At 43.6% G+C, this 21,087-nt stretch overlaps 1 protein-coding gene across 4 annotated transcripts; it reads right to left on the bottom strand.

Annotated features, from left to right (window-relative positions):
* Positions 1 to 1,683: 1,683 nt before the first annotated feature.
* On the bottom strand, positions 1,684 to 18,814 carry LOC147257865 (uncharacterized). 4 transcript variants are annotated; one of them, XM_086212070.1, is made up of 19 exons: positions 18,431 to 18,814; positions 15,872 to 15,920; positions 13,006 to 13,147; positions 12,737 to 12,924; positions 12,357 to 12,484; positions 10,698 to 11,411; positions 9,688 to 10,604; positions 9,014 to 9,074; positions 8,390 to 8,529; positions 8,217 to 8,275; positions 7,398 to 7,521; positions 7,201 to 7,303; positions 6,342 to 6,415; positions 6,130 to 6,244; positions 5,508 to 5,554; positions 3,986 to 4,057; positions 2,681 to 2,761; positions 2,360 to 2,438; positions 1,684 to 2,091 (listed from the first exon to the last, which is right to left on the bottom strand). In XM_086212070.1, coding segments are annotated over exons 1-19 (3,237 nt in total). In that variant the 5' UTR covers positions 18,574 to 18,814; the 3' UTR covers positions 1,684 to 2,090. The 4 variants fall into 4 exon arrangements, with proteins under 4 accessions (XP_086068196.1, XP_086068197.1, XP_086068198.1 ...); XM_086212071.1 differs by having other exon boundaries at positions 2,695 to 2,761; XM_086212072.1 differs by lacking the exon at positions 2,681 to 2,761.
* Positions 18,815 to 21,087: the final 2,273 nt, after the last annotated feature.

Here is a 21,087-nt window from a genome sequence, read left to right as displayed (position 1 = left end):
TTCTCTGCTTCTTTTACTGTATTATTTATTATTTCCCGATTTTGCTCCCGTGAACGGATATTTAAACTGTAGCAGAGAGAAACTGTTCTTGCGTTTGCATGCCTTTGCTGCAGTAGATTAAGCTGCTGTTGGTAGAGGGTAGGAGGAGCATGGATGGGTGGTTTCTACAGACCACACTCTCAACGGCCTCATCGGCAGGTTGCTCCCTGCTGCGTTGATGGGGTTTGTCCAGAGGAGGCTGTTTCTGCAGAGACGCGGTGCCGTTTCTGAATGCGTCTTTTTTTTTTAAATTCACAGCTAAATGATATTCTGTGTCGTCATTTTGGATGAAATTTCCCAGTCATACGCATCAATTTATTAATTTCTAAGGTACAATTGTCTCTTTTTCTCTGTGCAAACTACTGTGTATGAATATCGGCTCTGCTGATAAATCATGTGCAATAAGTTGTTCATAATGGGAATCCTCCTCTCGTACTTTTCTGCAGATCTCTGAGCTCTGATGTTATATTTTACACAGTGTGTATTACAAGATATGTGCAGTATAAACTGTACAGATATTTGTCCTTTTATCTTTAAGAGTGAAGGCTGTATTACACATAAAGTTCAAGGTCTTCGGGTGCAGTTTCCAAGTGGGTTCTATATTTTATTTCACTCCGCTCTTATTTGTATTTTAATCACTCTCACTTTTTGAGTTGCTGTAATGTTTGAATTTCCCCGTTGTGGGATGAATAAAAATGATCCTGTTGAACTTCATCTCAACAGCCAGATCGAGTCTGCAGAGATTACGCTCCAGTTGGCCGTTTTTTTGTGTGTGTTTTGGGTGCAGGGGCCCTTAAATTGAAGAAGTACAGTGAGGTGCCAAATCATTCAGGCAGGTACATTTATTGACTGAATTCTACGGCTTTTCTTCATGATTGATGCTCTATGGCATCTTGTATAACATTAATTAGTACATTTGAAAATGCAGATAGGGAAGACAAATACTGTCTGCAAACTCTCTTCTCCAGCTGCTGACAAAACAGCCGGCATGTGATGTGCTGAGCCCTTCAATCATTCAAGACAACTTAGTTCAACATTTTTGTACTTTCATGCGCTCGGCTCTCGTGGTCGGACGGTCAGAGCACAGATTTGGTGGAAGCGTCCCGAGCAAGTTTGCTTTGGTTTCAATTTTAAAACCATGAAATCGGTGTGGGACACCAAACCTTCTTGCTGTGTAAAAGCCATTTAAGTTAATGAGGCTCCTGTAGCCTCTAAAAACCAGTTCAATAATTAATGAACCCGCAGGGCCGCATGCCTAAATGGTGCACAGCCCCTCTCTCATTTTGGAGACCGTATCAATGCTGCTGCCGTGTGACATCACAATTACCCATTCAAGTCAAACCACCTGACTTGCGTTTGGTCTGCGTGAGTGTGAGGTGACTTCTGGAGGAGGCGGAGCTCCACGCTGAGGGTCACCCAAACTAACCCTGCTTCTTGTTGTGTTGTTTTCTTTTCTTTCTGTCGCTGCTGTTGGATCATTTTCACTCCTCTGAATCTTGGTAGACAACTTAATGTTAATCCTTTAACTACAGAGGTCTGAGAGTTACAACTTATTGAATGTAATTGTCGCAGAGGTTTTGTTCAATAAATGCAGAAGTGCCCAGGAACACTCAAGCAGGGGACTGAGTTTAACAAGATTTAAAATCTCAGAGATGAAGAATCATTTTCTGTGTCAGTCTAAGCTCTGCACCCTCGGTTGCCATACAACACAATGGAAGGTCCCAGTGTTTCTGCAGGCCCACATCCACGTGGACGTGCTCTCTTTTCCTGCCAGAGCATCGCAGCACATTCAAGTAAAACTGACTTTTTTCTCAACTTACCTGAACATTTTTATTCATCAGTTATTTATTTATTGGGAAACAAATACGTTCTTATGAAATGTACCCTCTAAGAATAAAGTTTTTCCTTCTGAATAAGAAGAGCTCCCAGAGTGGAGACTGGTTTGTGAACGTGTGACTCGTTTCTCTTAATGACCTGGTACTGGTGACACTTGCAGCATCAAGTCCTCAATATGTCTTTTCAAGTTTTTACTGTCCGGAAATCAAGTAGCTTCTGCAAGAAAAACAGAGAAGACGGAAACGCTGGAAACTTCTATTGACATTGACGGATTCGCCTCCTCCTCTGCCGGCCTCCGTGTTCGACTATTTCATTGCCATAAAATGACGTCTGACAGTAAGAAAATGTGAGTTTATACTCACGCAAGGCATTTGACAGGCTTCATTGAAATAAAGTTGGAGGTGACGGAAGATGAGTGCTTGCCTGCTGCTATTCCCGAGTGAATAACTTTTTCGTTTTTAAAAGATAAAATCCATCAACTCACCATCGTCTGCCCATCAAAGAAATGAAGGTTTCACGTCCAGAGGAGCGATCCAGTGACATGAAAAGGCTCGTGCTGCCTCCTAGTGGGCAAACATAGAAACTGCATCACCATTCCAGCTGACAAAGTGCTGTAAGGAACCAATAGCGGGTCCTTTTTTGGCTAAAATATAACTAAAATACAACAGTGCGTGAATAAAATCCACAAATACAAGTCTGAAGGGATTGTCTTTACTGCAACTCCTTGATAATAAAAGGTCATTTACCACCATGATGGACCAACAATATCTTTTTATTAAAATAAGGGTTAAAAACAATTTATTACCAAAAAATACGAACCAGGTTCTCCATTTAATGATCAAATCCGTTAAATTCCAAGCAAATACAAAAATACACAGCTGGGAATCTGGAAATAAAAGTGGGACAGTAGCACATGTGCAAAGTTAAATTATTAACAGGACATTCAGCTGACATGGAGCCAGTTTAATAAGTAAACCTCTGCAAAAATTCTATACACGTATAAAGATTAAAGCCACATTTAATTACTTGAATCCGCTAAGAAATATTTAAACATTTACAAATACAGATCCAATATGGATCACAACAACCAGTCAACCTTTGCTTTTTTACACCCGTGAGCTCGCTTTAAAACCAGAATTAAACTTTTATTCTAGTTAACTGTCAAGATGGAAGCCATACATTCAAGTAGAAAAAGAGAGAATGAGGATGCTTTTAAAAAAGGAGTGCGCGTTGTCCAGTTACCCCCGTGCAAACGTTTTTAGGTAAATCACCAAGTAACGTGTTAAGAAGTTCTGAAATTCTTACAGACAAACGTCAGAAGGTCCACTGGCTATAGCTTCTTTTTCGGTCTCTGAATGAAGATCATGAAATGCACATATCTGCACATCATAAATACATAAATACTGTTTCCAGGGTGAAAGCCAGCAGGATTTTTTTTTTTTGGAAAGAACTGATTTTTTTTTTTTACAAAAAAATTACAACAACCAAACAACACTTTTTTTTTCTATTTCCTTATCCTCCTTAACTTTTTTTTTTAATAAGATGTTATTATTTAAATAATTAATTTCCAAGACTCAAAACAAGTGTTATTTTCAAAGTACCTTTAGAATGTGACCCTGAAGATGTCAGAGTCACTGGTGCTCATGTATTCTGGACTAAAACATGAGCAGAGAGCAAGAAGCAGCAGCGGAACCTTACATTAGTGTTACTGTTTACAACCAACATGTTAAAAAGGAGCCACCATGTTATTAGCAGAAAGCTAAAGTGTGTGTGAGAGAGGGAATTAAGTAGACAGATTAAGACGAGAAGAGGATTAAGATTTACAAGTGGAGCACTGAACCCAATCACATCAGTACTGGTGTGTCATTAACCCCTCAACATCATCCGTGTGTGTGTGTGTGTGTGTGTGTGTGTGTGTGTGGCAACAGAGGGAGGGGCCTTCCTCTAAAAGTGCTGAGAATGACAGATCACACACACCGACAGTACACAACCACATAATCCCAGACATCCCATGAATCATCGGCTGAGTTGAGTGACATGAAAGGATGACAAGAGCAGCAAAGAAACATCAAAGACAGAATCAGCAGCGGGTTTTCTGATGAGCATCAACCTTCCTTCTTGTTCCCCCAGCTGAACAGTTTGGACATCGGCGACTTCTTCTTGGGTTTGTCTTTCTTCATGCCTGACAGAGAGACAGCGAGAGAGAGAGAGAGAGGGAGAGGGAGACAGAGAATTAGGAAGAGAAATCACACTTTAAAACACCTATTTTAAGCAAAAATCTTGGCTTCATTATCAATCCATCATCTTAGCTTGGCTGCAGCCCCTGAATCCTGAATGAGTGACTCAGGGTCTGGAAAGGCTCGGGTCCAGCTGGTCTTTTTTGTGTTCTCCTGGACTCGGGCAAAGGCAGCAGGGGGATTTCTATTCTCATGGGGGGGTTCTCTCCCAGGGCGAGGGCGTCAAATGCCACTGTTCTCTGGTTGCAGCTCTCCACTTTGGAGACCAAGGTTTTAATGAAATGAAGGGAAACAATTCACCGCAAATTCAGAAACAAAAAAAATATCAGTAGCATCGGTAACTCGTTAGTGGTGAGGCATGCTAGTGCCAGCAGTGGCCACCAGGGGGTAGTGCTGATGAATTACGGTGTAGCTCATGTTTGACCACTGCGTGAGACATCTGAGTGAGTGGCAAATTTGTGGATGATTTGCCGTTGCGGGGCTGTTTTTGAGGTCAGCGCTGACTCCAGCTAGCATGCTAGCAACTAGCCTTGCTAGCTGGGCCTCGCTGGCAGTCGGAGGTCAAGAAAAAAACCTCATGTTGGTTCATCACGCTGAGGTTCGCTGCTGGCTTGAATGTCTGTAGAGGATAAACGTGAGTTTTGAGGTCCTATGAACGGAACATAGTAGATTTCTTGTTTACATTATAAATGTCATTCAACTTTCTCTTCACTTTTTAATGGAGATTTGAATCAAAAGTGACTAATATCTAATAAATCCTGTTTTATATCACGGTGATACAACACGCATGTAAACTATCACATGGTTGTACTCGGAGTGGGATTATACCGGGAAACTTTACCATTAACTTTATGAATACATTACAGTGAAAAGGCTCGTCTTTAGCCCGTGGTTAGCATACACTCACTGTACCAAAATGACCCCTCATGGGAGTTCAATAAATCTCCTCACTTTTTATCCAGTCATGAATTGCAAATGCAGCCAGTTTTAACTCGATTCCATCAGAAGGGTCAAATTAACCAGCGGCATTATCCATTTGTCTAATAGGACTAATAGGACGCTGGCAAAAAGAGCATTTTGTTGGATGCTTTTTCCATTAGCAGTCATTAGATCAAATGAGATGAAAACATCGTCCAGCACTGCCCTTAGAAATGCAGTGCAGGCTAACAAACACATGCGTGCACGCGCGCACGCACACACACACACACACACACACACACACACACACACACACACAATGACAATTCGTTCAACTTCAATTAGCGGCGTCCATGATGGAAATGCTTAACTGGATAATTTATAAGGCAACTAAGTTGCAGTGACACTGAGGCTGTGATAACTAATGAACAGAACTGGGGGGGCCGGTCGACCTGTGGAGGCGGAGGAGACACTCACTGAAATTCATCATCATCTTGTTTAGCTGCTCGTCCTCCTCTTCCTCCCTGAGAGAAGAGGGGGAAGAACACACAAACGCAGATTACAAATTGTATCTATCAACATGCAGCGTGTTCATCCACTAAACTGTGGCATTGCCTAACCCTACCTACTGTACAAAATAAATCAATAACTAATACAAAATCATTTTCTGCATTGCCGGTATGTGTAGGATAATTGGGCCTCATTCATGAAATATTCTTGTGCAAAAATTCATATCTTGCACTCCGAACAATTTTTTAAATTTGATTCAGTCAGACAGAAAGCAAAGCCTGACAGTTATTTGTAACTCTCCTCTTCTTTCCTGTAACTGTCAATCACTTGCACAGATGTCACAAGAGGAACACAACAGATGTCAGGAGCAGGTTTCATCAGACTTTGCTTCCTGTCCGCGAGGTGAAATCTGGGGCTAAAAATTCCCATGTGCAGTAACATTTTATGAATGAGGTCTGATGTCCTGCAGCGCTATCCTACAACTAAGTATAAAACTGCCACAGCAGCAGACTTTTTGTGTACTACATAGGTATGATATTAATTTCTATGGATTATCCACAGAGACACAACATATAAACTGTGGACACACCTGAGTCGGTCCTCATCGAGTCCCTCTACAATCGCGTTTCTGTCATTCACGATCTCCACCAGCTTGGCCATCAACTGCTCTTCTCTCTTTCGGTCCCACACAGTTTTCAAATGTTCTGCGCACACGCACACGCACACGCAGACACACACACACTTCTAAGTCTCAATTGTCGTTGTTGTGTGTCCTGTTGTATTGATTTTGTCACGTCTCACCTGGTTTCTCCATCAGCCTTCTGAGCTCCTGCTCAACACTGGGCTGCTCCTCCTCCAGTTCCTGCGTCTTTCCTCTACACATCAGAAAACACACTTTTATTTCTTGCTTCTTGCATCGCCAACATAGTAAAAAGAAAACATTTCATTTGGAGTAAATGTGCTGTCAATAGATTTAGACAGAAATGCAGAACCAAGTCTTTCATACTGTGCAATAATTATTAATTCTGCAACTTGTGGCCTTGGTGGATTACGGTAATTGGCAGTCTTTCAATGGCCCCAGGTATGCTAACACTTGCCGATCAATACCATTCATTGCACTAAGCTAACTAGCAGTTAGCAGGTTTCAGCTCCCCAGTGCAGCACAGAGGACAGAAGGGTATCTTTGTTCTTGTCTGACAATGAGGATGACAAATTAGTGAATTTACCAAAAACGTCAGCATGTTCCTTTTTAATAATTATTCATTTTTTGTAATATACAGAATTGAGGTATTTTCCAGTAAATCAGCTTGAATACTATTGTGTTTTTATGTAGATTTAGACTGAAATGCAGAACAAAAACTGTCCTGTGGTACCGTATCAATGAATTTTGCAGTCTGTGGCCTTGAATAATTTGAATCTAACAAAAGCAATACTGAATAATTGCATGTGTGCTTCTAAGCTGCATCCTGCTCCTCAGGCCACTGCCGCCTGTGGGGGGGGGTGAGCTTCCATGTTCCAGGACACCCTGCTGGGTGACGGAGGAGGGAGGACACTGGGAATTCAAACTGTCAACCTTCTGGCCAGAAGTCTGTTTCGCTAATCGCTAAAGAGCGGCGCGCCTCCTTTCCATGTGTGTCTGAGTGGATGTGTTCGTACTCACATGTAGACCAGTTCAGACTCCCTGCGCATGGCCACCTGTTTGTTCCTGATCAAGTTGAACCACTCAACCATGAGCTCATCCATCAGAGAGTCATCTTCACCCTCTGACACACAAACACACACACCGTTAATCCCAGATACACCCTTTCCTTAAAATCAGCCTTTTTCTCTGTGTGTGTGTGTGTGTGTCCGCGCCACCTTCTTCGCTGCTACGGAGCCTCATCTCCAGCTCAACCCCTCTCCTCTCCAACTCATTCAGATTATCTTCGATCTCCTGCAGCTCCTTCATAATGGTTTCTTTAGGAATGAAGTCTGGCTTCATCTACAAACACAAGGAGGTGACGTAAAATCAATAAAACTCACATACTTATATTCATTTTACAACCTCAATTCACAATGAATGTTTTTTTTTTTATATTAACCAATTTTGTCCAATAAGTATCACCAGAGCCAATGAAAAAATTTGCCAGGTTCGCCCCCACCTCATCCCTCCCTTTCAAAGCACCTTGAAGGACCTACGGTAGCCTGCAGACACATTTGCCTACGATTCTACATTTGCATAAATTTTCACAATCTAAAATAGTTAGCTAGCTCGAGCTGGCTACATCATCAGTCCGCACGCGCAAATTACGGCGTTAGACAATGAAACTTTACAAACACAAAGAACAAAATAATCACTGCCTCAGTCAAACAGTTTCAGATCTGAGAGTACCTTTTTAGTTGTAACGATAAAGATACGGATTATAAACCCTGGCGAGGGCTGTTTAATACAACAATAATTACCAGCTCTTACTTGTGCGTAATTTAGGCAAATAGTTGCATAACTTGAGCAGACACAAATGCTTTTGAAAAAAAAAAATCACAAAAAAGAAAAAAAAAAGGATTCTGTTTCAATTTGATGAGAAACATTTCCAACCAATAATTGTTCATTATTATTCAAAATGTTATTCAGTTTAATTTGTCAGATATCCTTTCATTTATCATTTGAAATCCATTGAAATACATTAAACTTCCCACCTTGCAGATCTTTGATTTGGTATCGTTCACTGTTGGGCCCCTTTGACCATTCAGGGAGCCTGAAAATGATAACAACAGTAAAAGTAATAATATAATATAAGTTTTATTAATTATTATTATTATCATTGTTTAAATTGATCAGCATTCAAAACAGCAGAGACTGCATTCTTTACCCTTTGGTGCCGGTGGAGTGACAGAAAAGCTCGGAAAGGGAGGACGAGGAGTGGAAGAGGGCCTGCCCGACGGATCTGCTGTCTGGGAGTTCCCAGCTCCATTCACCGGTTTGGTAGAGGACTGTGATGAGCCAGCAGGTCTGAGATGGATGGAGGATGAGCAGAAAATGAGAGAGCGAGAGGGAGAGAGAGTGAGAGAGAGGACTTAATTATGTCATCACTGCCTCTCTTTAGCCCCATTTTCTTCCTCTCTGGCTTAGATACATGCAGGCGAGAGGAAAGGTCATCTGGGTGAAGGAACTCAAAGCATATGTTGCACCACAGGGGACTCAAAGCAGTCTTGAAAACATTGGGGGCTCACGTGCATGTGGTGGAAAGGGAGAGACAGAAAGATCGAACTAAAAAAAAATCATTGTCGAGCCATTTGGAGGAGCAGCAGGTACAGGCTTCCTGTGGGACGACAGGACGACCGGAGGAAAAATAGCCCTCGGTTAAAGGTTGATGATGTTTTTGCTACTCGGTAATCTTGCTCAAGCGGCACTCGGGTGGGGGAGAGAGCTAGAAACTCCCCCTGTGTTGGCTAAGAAAATAACACTGAATGTGATCTTAAAACACAACACTTACTTTGTGTCTTTGGAGACGGGTTTGAGCCTGGACCTCCAGTCCGCAGGAGACTCGTCTGACGCTGTTGAGGGCAAAAAATTATTATTATCATTTACATCCAATATTCAGTGTCAGCAGTATTTGTAGCGTTTATGACTGTCAGACACCCTGGACAGCACAAGATATTAAGGATGCATATTAACAGCAACTGTTTTGGTTTGATTTTGAGCAAGAGAGACGAGGGCTTGAACACAATCAGGTCAATCGCGGATGTCTTAAAGACGGCCAGTGCTGAAGTTGAGTGCCAACTAAAACTACATCTGTACTACCAGATTTTTCAGAATTCAAAGTGGTGTAAAGGTTGATTTAACTTTTATAAACGTGTCAGGCAAAAAACAGGTTTCCAATATCTGGAATTTGAGAGGAAAATCTGGGCATGGCAACATGTCTAACCTGCAGAAACAGCTGGTCAAACACTATAATACATCTGATAGCTGAAAGCTAAGTCTTCCGCAGCAACTGAGGCAAATGTTAGCATCCCACCAGGCAATTGAGGCATTTGGCCTTAGTTTTTACAAGTGCTCTTATGTTTTAGCCATTATAGAGAATGAAAAGAACAACAAAAAAAACAGAACAATAGTTGTACCATATTCAAACCACATCTACATCCAGTGATGGAAGTGTCTGAGTTTAACCTGAGGTGTTGGCTGGTGTGCTGCCAGGCTGTGCTCCTCCTCTCTCTGGAGTTCTGGCTCTGGGTTTGCTCCAGCTGGTTGGGCTCAGACCAGAGTTCTGGTTGTCAGCACTCGCTGGAGGCTGCAGGTCAGCGAGGATAGACGGGTTCACTTTCAGCCTCACTCTCCCCTGTACACCTGCCGTCTCCTTCTTAGGAGTCTCAATTTGAGATTCTTTCTTTGGAGTCTCAACTTGACATTCCTTCTTGGGAATCTCAACTCTGTCCTCCCTTTTGGGAGACTTGAATCGAGACTCCTTCTTGGGAATCTCGACTCTGTCCTCCCTTTTGGGAGACTCGAATCGAGACTCCTTCTTGGGAATCTCAACTCTATCCTCCCTTTTGGGAGACTCGAATTGAGACTCCCACTTGGGAATTTCAACTCCGTCCTCCCTTTTGGGAGACTCGAATCGAGACTCCCTCTTGGGAATTTCAACTCCGTCCTCCCTTTTGGGAGACTCGAATCGAGACTCCCTCTTGGGAATTTCAACTCCGTCCTCCCTTTTGGGAGACTCGAATCGAGACTCCCTCTTGAGAATCTCGACTCTGGACTCCTTCTTGGGAATCTCGACACTGTTCTCCATCTTGGGAATCTCGACTCTGGACTCCTTCTTGGGAATCTCGACTCTGGACTCCTTCTTGGGAATCTCGACTCTGGACTCCTTCTTGGGAATCTCGACACTGTTCTCCATCTTGGGAATCTCGACTCTGGACTCCTTCTTGGGAATCTCGACACTGTTCTCCATCTTGGGAATCTCGACTCTGGACTCCTTCTTGGGAATCTCGAATCTGGACTCCTTCTTGGGAATCTCGACTCTGGACTCCTTCTTGGGAATCTCAAATCTGGACTCTGTCTTGGTGGGCTGGCCTTGAGAGGCTCTGAGTGGAGGTGATGAAGCAGTATTAGAGAGCATTCTTCTCTATTTCTATCATTCATTTTTGTTTTCGTGTGTATGTGCTTGGAATCCTCACCTGTCAGTCTTCTTCAGCTCTACAGTCGACCACGCCGGTTTACTGTTGTTATTGTTGCTCTGCTCGGTCAGTTTCTTGGAGATGAAGAAGGCCGCTGCTTTCGTCTTACTGCTCTCCGCTTCGTCCTGCTTCACCTTGCCACCCTTCACAGCTGCTTTAGCCGTTTCGCCCGTGTCCAAGTTCATATTTGGTTGCTTTCTGTCAGCACCATTAACATTTACAACCACCGTCACAGTCTGACCGGCTGCGGCTTCCAGGTTCTTACCAGTAACATATAACGCTTTATCAGTGTCCACATTCTTGCTTGTAGTTTCTTTGTCGTTAGCAAAGAACTTGAGTTTGGACTGCAGTGTTTTTGTCACAGTGGTTGAGTTTCGAGGCGCCGCAGTGGGCCTGGTGCTGATAGAGGTAGAGACGGTCGTATCACAAGTCCGTGACTCGGTGGGTTTGGAGACGACAGGCGTGTGGTTCTCTTTAGCAGGCGAGGAGACACTTGCAGCAGGCCGGGAAGGAAACAAAGACGACCCGGCGCTGGAGAAGCTGGAGGGTGTGCTGGATTTCTCCGACAGCCATGTAGGTTCCAGTCTGGAGGGTGTTGGGTTGGGAGTCACTGTGTCTGTTTTAGCGGCAGCTGGTTGTGGAGCGAATTTTGGGAGAATGGTGTTTTTGGGTAAATCTCTGAGAGGTGTGCTTGTGTTTGAAGATGTCAGTAACCTGGGAGACAAAAACAAAAACGTTAATTTACTGCAGGTACAACTGGCCCCTTTTTCACTGTCAAAAATAAGCTTTAGATTAACAACAACAATTAACAATTAACAATTTTCAACCTGGATCCTATTTCCCATGCATCGGGGGGGGGGGGGATCAATCTGGCCCCAGATTACTGGAACCACTACATCCACAGAACAGCTGAACTGGAATGATTCCAGGCAACTGTTCATGACAAAGTCCATCCACTCAAAAGGCTTCTCTCTACCACCAACATGCTCAGATTCTTATTGTTGGACAGCATCATGAAAGAACGCTGCATTTCACTTTGTGTAGTGGTGGTTCGTGTGTGTCTGCATGTGTGGTTTTTTTTTGGGGGGGGGGGTAGCCTTGATCTGAAATATTAACCATAACATTCATGTTTCTGATGGTGGGGGAGACACGGGAAGAACATGCAAATTCGACACAGAGAGGACATGGGACACCCTGAAATCCAACCTGGGGTTTGCTGTGCAGCTGTTGAATATTTAGCTCATTTCAATGTGGATGAAGAATTTCAATTTTTATTTCTTGAGCAAGGTTATACAAGAGTGGAGCGATTAGAGAGAAGAGCAAGAAAAAGACGGAGGGGTTGGGGACCACTCAGCCTCAGCTATGGAAGCCCTACCAATCATTTTGGCAAAAAAATAACAGGGAAATAAATTCCTCATTTTGCAGGTTTAAGCATACATAAAGAGTTCCTGCGTAGTTTATAACATGCTACTGTTTAGAATTGAACTTTTCATCAACTACAACTCCTCCAGCATCCATAAGTGAGTGCTGGTGTAGAATCAGTTCAATGATAATATAGTAGAACATAGTTGCAATCGCAGCAGTCTGTCTTCAAAGGAGATGTTATAATTTGCTGTGCGATGTTCAATTCCACTCATGTTCAGGTTGTAAGGCCCTTACTTTGCACAGTTCCTGTGGTACAGCTTTCCGTCCACTAGATGGCGTTGCACCAAGTGAACGTGCTTGTTGCAGGACACACATTTGTTACTCAGGGTTCCTGTTTGATGCAGTTTCTCAACTGGCACATCCTGGAAGAAGAGGAAAAGAGATCTTGTTGTGTACAAACGACAGATGAAGTCATGAGGTGAAGCTGACGGGTTTATTGTTTGTTTTGTCATGAAACTGAAGCTGCTGAGTCAGATTGCTGCTGCTTTTTAGGTCGTGTGTGACGTGTTTAGCTTAATGAATTTCACATTCCTGGTATGTTACATAATCAAGGCTGTTATTGTAATACTTTCTGGACACTTTTTTTCTTTATTGAGTGATGCTTGTGCATTTACCTGTGTGGCATCTCTGGCTTGTCTTAGGGAAGGAGAAGGTTTTGTGGCGTTGGACGAGAGGGGCGGGCTGTTCTCTCTGGCAGGCTTAGATGAGGGGAACACCTTAGATGACACCGGCTGGTTCTTCTTGCCAGACGGTTCATCGGTGGGAGCCTCAGCTGGCCGCTTTATACCTCCCATACCACCAACTGCAGCAAAGAGCCAGACACAGACATGTAGAGGCGTGTTTAACAGATCAGATGAAGACAGAGACAGACACCGATACTCACTTGGGGAGCGTCCATGAAAATAGTTGTAGTACTGCGAGACATATGTCAGGATACTGAGGCGGTCAGGAATCTTAAGAGCCACCATGTCTTCCGCATCCAACAGCGCAGGAATTCCCAACTGCTCCTCTGCAACCTTAAATGCCTGCAAAATAACATCGAGAAAAAAACAGAGTGGATTTTAAAATGTTCATTCTGTCATTCACAGATTGTGTTGTGCTGTAAAAATGTTCTTTTCATTCATGTTGCATCCTTAATTCCAGAGTCTGACGCCACCTCGTATGGTAACGTGAGGGTGAGTTGATTTAAGGTGTTGCTTTGCTTACATATTTACACACCTCAGACATGATGACCTTTGCCCTTTCATGTCATTATGTTTGTTAGTGAGATATTAGTGGGCATGATTTTGACTGGACTTTCATATTATCAGAATCTTGATAGCGTATCTTTAGTTTTCGAGGTAAAGGAGCCGATATTGCAAGCACTTTTGTTTTTATTGTCATTTTGAGAGCTTGAAAATAGATTTCAGATGCTACTTGAGAGGTCGAATGTGTTCTTTTCTCTGCACAATAAAGATTTATTCTGTCTGTGTCTTTGCCCGGTTTGCTTTTGTTCAAACGGTTAAAGTTATAAACACAATTCATGAATTGAGAAGAGTAGCTAAAGTCGGGAATTTCCAAAACAACACACAGCGGCAGGCCAGCTTGTACAGGGGGGACAATCACATTGAGGACACCAGAAAAACACCGTCTCCACTGCTGCACTTTCATCCACCGCACTTTATCGTTGTTTTATTGAGCTGCCTGTTGTTTCAGCTATGATTGTTAGCGTCTTACAAAAAGAACAGAAGTGTGTCAGTCCCAGAGCTCAAAGTCCAAAAAAGAAGCTCCAGGAAGAAACTGAAAATAAAGAATGCAACACTGCAGCCAGCGAGTCCAGACTGAAACACTCTGAGTTTGGCAAAGCCGTCTCCTCTCAGCCACGCTTCCACATGGACACCTTCCGAGTCTGGAATAATCCCTGATAAAGCTGGGTTACAATTTCATTTATTTGCAATTATCAGCAAATCTATTGATTCAGTTTAGATTTTATTATTAAGATAATAATGAAATATGTACATCAAAATGTCCTTAAGGCCAAAATGACCTGCATGTTTTATCAAACCAAATGAGAATAAAGTTCACAAAATAATCAGAACTCCCACTACACTTGTGAGTTATTTGTAGTTTTCAACCACATGTCAAACACATCATCCTTCACTACCAAACAAGTTCCACCCTGATGACACGTGCTTTACAGTGACGAAGCCTCTGAGATACTGGCTGCTTATGACGGACGGCTGACAGCCCTGAAAAAGTGGAACTTGATTCACGGTTACTTTGCTTTTAACTGGGTTACAAATTAACAATCACAGTTAAATTCTAGTTTCACTTGTTATTGTGCCAATAATAATATTGGATTTGTTTACCCAATGATGCTTTACCAGGCAGCACAAAAGCAACTAACAGATAATACGGTGTCTGAACTGAAGGTCAAAGGCCTTACTGAGGTTTTATCTTGGATTTGAGGGATGTGGCTGAGCGGCCCTGGATCAGTAGGAGGGCCAGAGTGGCCCTGGATCAGTAGGAGGGCCAGAGTGGCCCTGGATCAGTAGGAGGGCCAGAGTGGCCCTGCATCAGTAGGAGGGCCAGAGTGGCCCTGGATCAGGGGTACAGTCAGAGTGGCCCTGCATCAGTAGGAGGGCCAGAGTGGCCCTGGACCAGGAGGAGGGCCAGAGTGGCCCTGCATCAGTAGGAGGGCCAGAGTGGCCCTGGACCAGGAGGAGGGCCTTAGTGTGGCAGCCGCCTCACTGAAAGCTTGCAGGCGGGTGTGGTGACCTCAGGTCAAATCTGTCGTGTTTGCTGAACCGATCTGATATTTCACGGTTCCCAGACTTTGGACGATATGCAATTCTAGCCAGTTATTAAGTAAATAACGATGCATCAAGCAGCTCTAAATTATAATCTCTAATCTGAGATTTCCAGCGAGGTCACAGTCTCTCATTATGCACCCCAGAGGTTCTGGTTGATCAATGACGTTTTACTTGTATAGCAGATTCACAAAGGATGACAATTCCACACCAACGCACACAAGAAATAAAAGTGATAAAATGTAATGAAACAAACAAAAACATTTGATGACCGGACAAAATAGATGAGACAGTAAAGCCACTTTTTTTAGATTATTAAACAACTCTCTGGGCCATCAGACTTTGTAAACAAGTACCTGGTTAAAAAGAAATCGGGACGTTTGCTGGTCACAGATTCTCATGGAACTGAAACTAAAAGCAGCGTCAAGCTTACGTCCTTCACTGTGGAGCCACTCAGGATTTGTTCCAGAGGACGTGAGTCTCTGAGGCGTAATGTGTTCTGAAATAACGAGGTTATCTATCAAAGGCTTTCACACGCGACCCACCTGAAATTATGACCAAAGCAAACAGCAGGTGATTTAACTGACTCATCATTTTAGGGTTCAATCAAAACTTTAACCAAAACGTGCATTTTTCTTTTCAGGTACTCCCAGATCTCACTAAGGATTTACTTCTCTGTGCCTCCAGAATGCAGGAGGTGGCTGGCTCTTACTGCATTCCGGAGTCACAGAGAAGACAGAAACATTGCAGGAGGGAGAAAAAAAATCTCTGTGAGTTCAAGACACCGGTTTGTGAGTACTTGGAGGGCAAAATGCACTTAATGAGCAAAGTATTGCTTCAACACTTGAGTACAACAGAGAGGAGATAAATATTTAGTCATAAAGGAAACATCTGTCAGACAAACTGCTTGTTTGAGTCCCTCAGACAGTGAGAAAGTTGCATTTTGTAAACATGTCTTACCAGTTTGTTGTTCTCATAGACATTTTCTTTCTTCAATGAGTCAAAATTTCTGCAACAGGGGAGAAAAACCGTTAGCAAAACCCTCATGACCCAACTTCCCGTCCTCATTTGTTTTCAAGCAGTCTAGACGGAACCTGTGCTGTTTAGTCATGCATGATCACCTCATGATATCAGTGCGACTGACAAAGAACCTTCGGAGGATCAGAAACGTACAGAAATTTACATTCATGTGAAGTAGAGCGGGGCCTTTCACCGTGTTTAGTGTTGTGTGGCATGTAAACATGAAATATGCTGCTGTGTTGATGGCGGGTAAAAACTGGAATGGAGAGCAGTGGAATAGCTGCGTCTCGCCTGCTTTAAATGAAACTATTGTTTGCCATCAGGAACAATCTGGAACAAACCAGACGTTTGTGTCAAGCTGGCAAATGTTCAGTGAGAGATGGTGAGCCAAAGCTTTGGAAAGCTGGAAAATGATCCAAAACCCAAGCATGATGAGATCTGACTGAGATCGTCTAGTGCCAAAACACTTGCAGACTGCCATGTTTAACTACATCAACGGTTATCTGCAGGTGGAAACTCCATGGTGGTTGACCAGAGTGTCTGGGAGAGAGTAAAGAAGCTCCCAAAATACCACAAAACTACATTCCAAATATCTCATTCAGTTTTCCAAACTGACAAAGAACTCACAGAGCTGAAATGACGACTTCATCAACTGATGAAGTACTTAGAGATGCTCAAATTTCATCTCCCTGGCTGAGGAGTCCAGAGCCTAATCCCTGCCTTTCGCCACATATTTCTAGTTCAAAATTCAAACTGCTGGACAGAGAATTGAGGCTGAGCAATAACTATTGTTACTTCTCACATTCATAAATGAGCCTCTCTTACATTCAAGCTCTCACCAAACGAGTTCTCACAGTGCTCATTAAGCTCATCAGCAGCAGGTAAATCTGTCTGCACGCCGCCGTAGATGGAGATGACGTGTGGTGACATTCCCACGCTGTCAAGAGGATGCGCACGGAGGTTGAGATTGGCAGGGGCGGCTGCTTCCGCTTAGCTGCTGACTTGAATGTGAATAAATAACTTTATTGCGTGGCGTTTTCCAAATGTTGTCAGACGAAATGCGTCAAATTGTGATGTGATGAGCTGCACCGTAGAGCAGCACAGGAAGTTAGCAGAGATGAACATCAGGTTCCCTCGTCTGAAAGTCAACAGCGTGTTGAACAATGGTTGTTTATCCGATGAGAGGAAGACACTTGCACACCTGAACCAGGTTGTGTACAATTACCTGCACAGGGCAGACACAGTAGCGTTGAAATGTTAGTCTGCTGGCACATTAATTGCTGGGAATGAAGCTGCGCGCCCCAGTGTTCCTCTTCGGTTAATGGTTTTGTTCTACATATAAAACCAGTCTGTAAATACTTTTCTAAGCATTTATGTGTCTTAAAACACAGCGGTCGTTCACAAGTGCCCACATTTGTGCCTGAAATTGTGAGTGGTGATGATGTCATGTAGCAGCAGCAGCAACCTATAGCACGCTGCACACACACACTCTCTTCCTCTCCATCTGGTCGAGGCAGACGGCCGCCAACGTAGAGGCTGGGTCTGCTCTGATGCTCCTGCCCATTAAAAGGCCATTTTTCTTCGCCACTGTGGAATAGCGCTTGCTCGTCGAGGACAGGCGTGCTATCGTGCACCTTGTGACAGAATCCTGCACGTCTATGTCTAAAAACAAGTAATGAAGAAGCCCCGGAAACCTGAGGATGCAGCAGGTTCTCCAGGGGGCCTGTGGCGCTGCAGCGGGCTGAATAAGGTGCACTTCTGTCGGGTAGAGGCGGTGGATGTATACGTTGCTGGATATACTTACCAGGCAACGTTGCATTGCTGTTTTTTTTGTTTTGTTTTGTTTTGTTTTGAAAATGTCTTTGAGCTTCCTTTTGATGATGTTCGATTTCTTTCTTAATATCAGCGTAAAATATTCTGGAAGTCCTGAAAGCTGAGTGAAAATGTGAAAATGTTCAAAATCAGACGCTGAAAACTTTTTCTCTGGCAGGGAAAGAGTCTGAAAGGTTCTGAACCCGCTCTGTATGTAAAAATTAAAAAAAAAAGAAAAAAAAAAGTGTGATGATACTTTAAACTGAAAGTTCATGAAAAATTAGAGCAATGTCATGTCACCCAAGTGAAGCAATGTGTTTTCCAGTAAACAGGGATCTTTCACTTCCTGTCAGCCTGCAGCTCTCTTTTCAAACATGTCAGTCACTGGTCTGTGAGACATTAAATTCTATATAAAAGCGTGCGTGTCCCAGCCTCTGGATCATGGGTTCTCCCTAAAATAGAGCCAGTGTGGTTACACGTTGCCCCCCTTCATCTTCAGCAAAGCTCCATCCTGCTTTTTTCCGGCAGACCACTGAGGCTGAATTTACACCAAAGTCCTTCCGCGGTAGCCCAGCAGGAACTGGAGCCAACAGACGTTTTGTTCCCTGGCAGTCTGAGTTGTAAACATCGAGGGATGAAATTCTAAGTGAAGTTGAAGAAGCAGAACCTAAACTTCACCGTACTCACATGAGCTCGGGTCTGTGCTTGTGGATGAGGGCGCAGAAGGCCAAGCCGTCCCTGAAGGACGTGGTCATGTTGGTGATGGACACATCCCGGTATCCGTCACACTGGACCCGGCACCACTGCTGGAGCGCTTTCACGGCCGACATCCCGGAGCTCAAAGCCGCAAGCGAGCCGCGTGTCGGTGCGGCGGCGCCGCGGTACACTCACCGAGCTCCCCCTCCCCTCTCCGATGACTCTGGAGAAACTTTCCACGGCAGCCCGAACACGCCGGATCCGGGAAATGACAGCAGGAGCGCGGATGTGGGAATCACCGTCCGACGTGAAGGAAAATGGAAAGAGAGTGTGACACCTGCGTAAAGTCAACTATGACGCGGCATGGGTGGAGCGTGTGTGTGTGTGTGTGTGTGTGTGTGTGTGTGTGTGTGTGTATCACAGGCCAAATTATCTCCCACCCTCCATATCTTTAAATAGAATACAAAAGTTGACTATTTTGCTCATTTTTTGTGAATTAAGTCAAACCATTCATTTTAATATCCAAAAAAACTCCAAAATGAAACAAACATACACCGTCCTAAAATAATCCAAATATTCCAGATACTTAAGTGGGCTACTTTTATTTTATCATTATAAAGTTTAATTCTTGCTAGAAAAAGCTCAAATTCATAGATGCATAACATCATAAACAGCTGTTTAACGAACAGTTTTGTGTAAATGTGGAATGCAAATGTCTGAAATCCCTCAAAACAAACTAGAAGACGTGGCAATGAGTTCTTGTGCAACAGAAACCAGCATGAGAGCACACACTCTTGTCAGGACCAGTCATAGATGAAGAGTCAGCAGGCAGAATCTCTCAGCTGTGCTAAAGGTGCTAGCATATCGCTAATCTGCTGTGCCATCAACATGAGAAGGTCACGCTTCTTTTAAAGGCTGTGATTGATATTTCAGTAAACTGAGGTGAAACCAGTTGACCAGGTGTGTGAAAGTCAGCCTGTCCCGTCCTGCCTGCTGGGTGTGTTTCAACGTCACCTGACACCTGCAGGCGCTCACAATGCAGCCGTCCTACAGCAGGAGGAGGCATTGTTCAGCATATTCAGCCGAGAGAATTCCCACACACCTGGGCTCCCTCCTCTTAACTCTGTCTGTGAGAAACTGCACATGTGAGTGTCATGAAGTGGCTTTACTGGCTTTAAAGGACAAACAATGATCCTTGATACATCCAAGAAAGGAATCTCTGTATCCTTAAACCTTAAACCTGGCAGGTTTGTCACCAGGGTCCAGGGAAAGTTCAGTGCAGAGTTGGTAATCACTTGAAGGAGCGCTTGTCAAGAAAAAGACATTCTCAGGCTTTAAAACCAAAACAGAGAGCTGAAAGACACCAGAACGCTTGAATGTGTCAGGGACGACAGGCTCAGATGAGACTCTTTTTACCTTTGGTGATTTTACTGCAAAATGAAAATGTATTTATTTGAAACAATAGTTATTATATATACCTCAGGTTGTTGTGCACCCATCCATCCAATTTTTTTCTGCTTATCCTGTTCAGGGTCACGGAGGGTGGAGCCTATCCCAGCAGTCTTCAGGCGAGAGGCAGAGTTCCTCCTGGACAGGTCACCAGTCCATCAGAGCCAACACATAGAGACAGACAACCATTGGCTCTCCCAGCCACGCCTACGGTCAATTTAGAGTCTGGATTAACCTGGTCCCCTCTTGATGTCTTTGGACTGTGGAGGAAGCTGGAGAACCAGAGAGAACCCACACAGGAACAAGGAGAACGTGGAGACTCCACACAGAAAACCTTAAAACAAGATATACATGTAAAATATTTTTTAAAAATATGTAATAAGAAGTTGTTTATTTAAATTTGATATTTACAAATAGAAATGATACTTCTTGCTTGATTTTTTTTTAACTTCAGTGAAACATAAAACACTTTCCCATCAACTGCACACTTAGAACCGAACTGTACGGAAGGTAATTTCAAAATACTGAAAATCCTCAAATCCTTGGGTAGAGAACCGCTGCAGGGTCACGCGATGATGAAGCACGTGCCCTACACATCTGTTCCTGGGATTATTCAGATCTGCATTCAAACACAAATCAGAAACATCCCAACATCTTCAGATATGTCAACATTGCGCCGCCTCCAAGTTTGTGTTCTTTAGTCTCACATGTTTGTATTATTAATGGTGGTTAGTCGCACCGATTTATGCTGAGAACGTTTTCAGCAGCGTGTTACTCATCGTTTCTTAAGTCAGGGGTTTCCTCTTCATGCTGGGGGGTTAAATGAGGTCGTCCCATGTTCCTGCTCAAAGGGCCTGCTGCCGTTTCTCATATAGATGTGGGAGTTATGAGTGGAACAAGAACGTGAACACAGTGATCGACTACAGCTTCAGAACACAGAGGAAGTCTAACAGCTGGGGGATATTTACTGAATTATCAGCCTGAAATCAGGCTTGGCGGTGACACACGCTGTTTAAACACGTCACACCTCAACTAAATCAGACACGAGCAGAGGAGAACGAACGGAAAGGAAATGTAAATCTGGTAAATATTTGGGTCACATCACGCAGCAGCAGACCTCACAGCATCGGTGAAATCAACATAAAATGTGGGGGCTACATGTGCTGCGGGCCAGTGAACACCAGGTCCCCCTCACCCTT

Source organism: Aulostomus chinensis, chromosome 8, assembly GCF_037954235.1.
Source record: "Aulostomus chinensis isolate RoL2024-O1b breed Wild chromosome 8, RoL_Achi_v1.0, whole genome shotgun sequence".
Taxonomy (NCBI): Eukaryota; Metazoa; Chordata; class Actinopteri; order Syngnathiformes; family Aulostomidae; genus Aulostomus; species Aulostomus chinensis.
Note: the sequence above shows the minus strand (reverse complement) of the source record. Positions and strands in the feature narration are given on the sequence as shown.

What these genes read in the sequence shown, in the direction of transcription:
- LOC147257865 (XM_086212070.1), bottom strand. Translation starts at nt 18,573, where the DNA reads ATGTCGGCCGTGAAAGCGCTCCAGCAGTGGTGCCGGGTCCAGTGTGAC. An exon ending in CCCGTCTCCAAAGACACAAA is followed by an intron (nt 8,530 to 9,013) that starts GTAAGTGTTGTG and finishes CATCCATCTCAG; the next exon opens with ACCTGCTGGCTCATCACAGT. An exon ending in AACCTGGTTCGTATTTTTTG is followed by an intron (nt 2,439 to 2,680) that starts GTAATAAATTGT and finishes TTTGCCCACTAG; the next exon opens with GAGGCAGCACGAGCCTTTTC.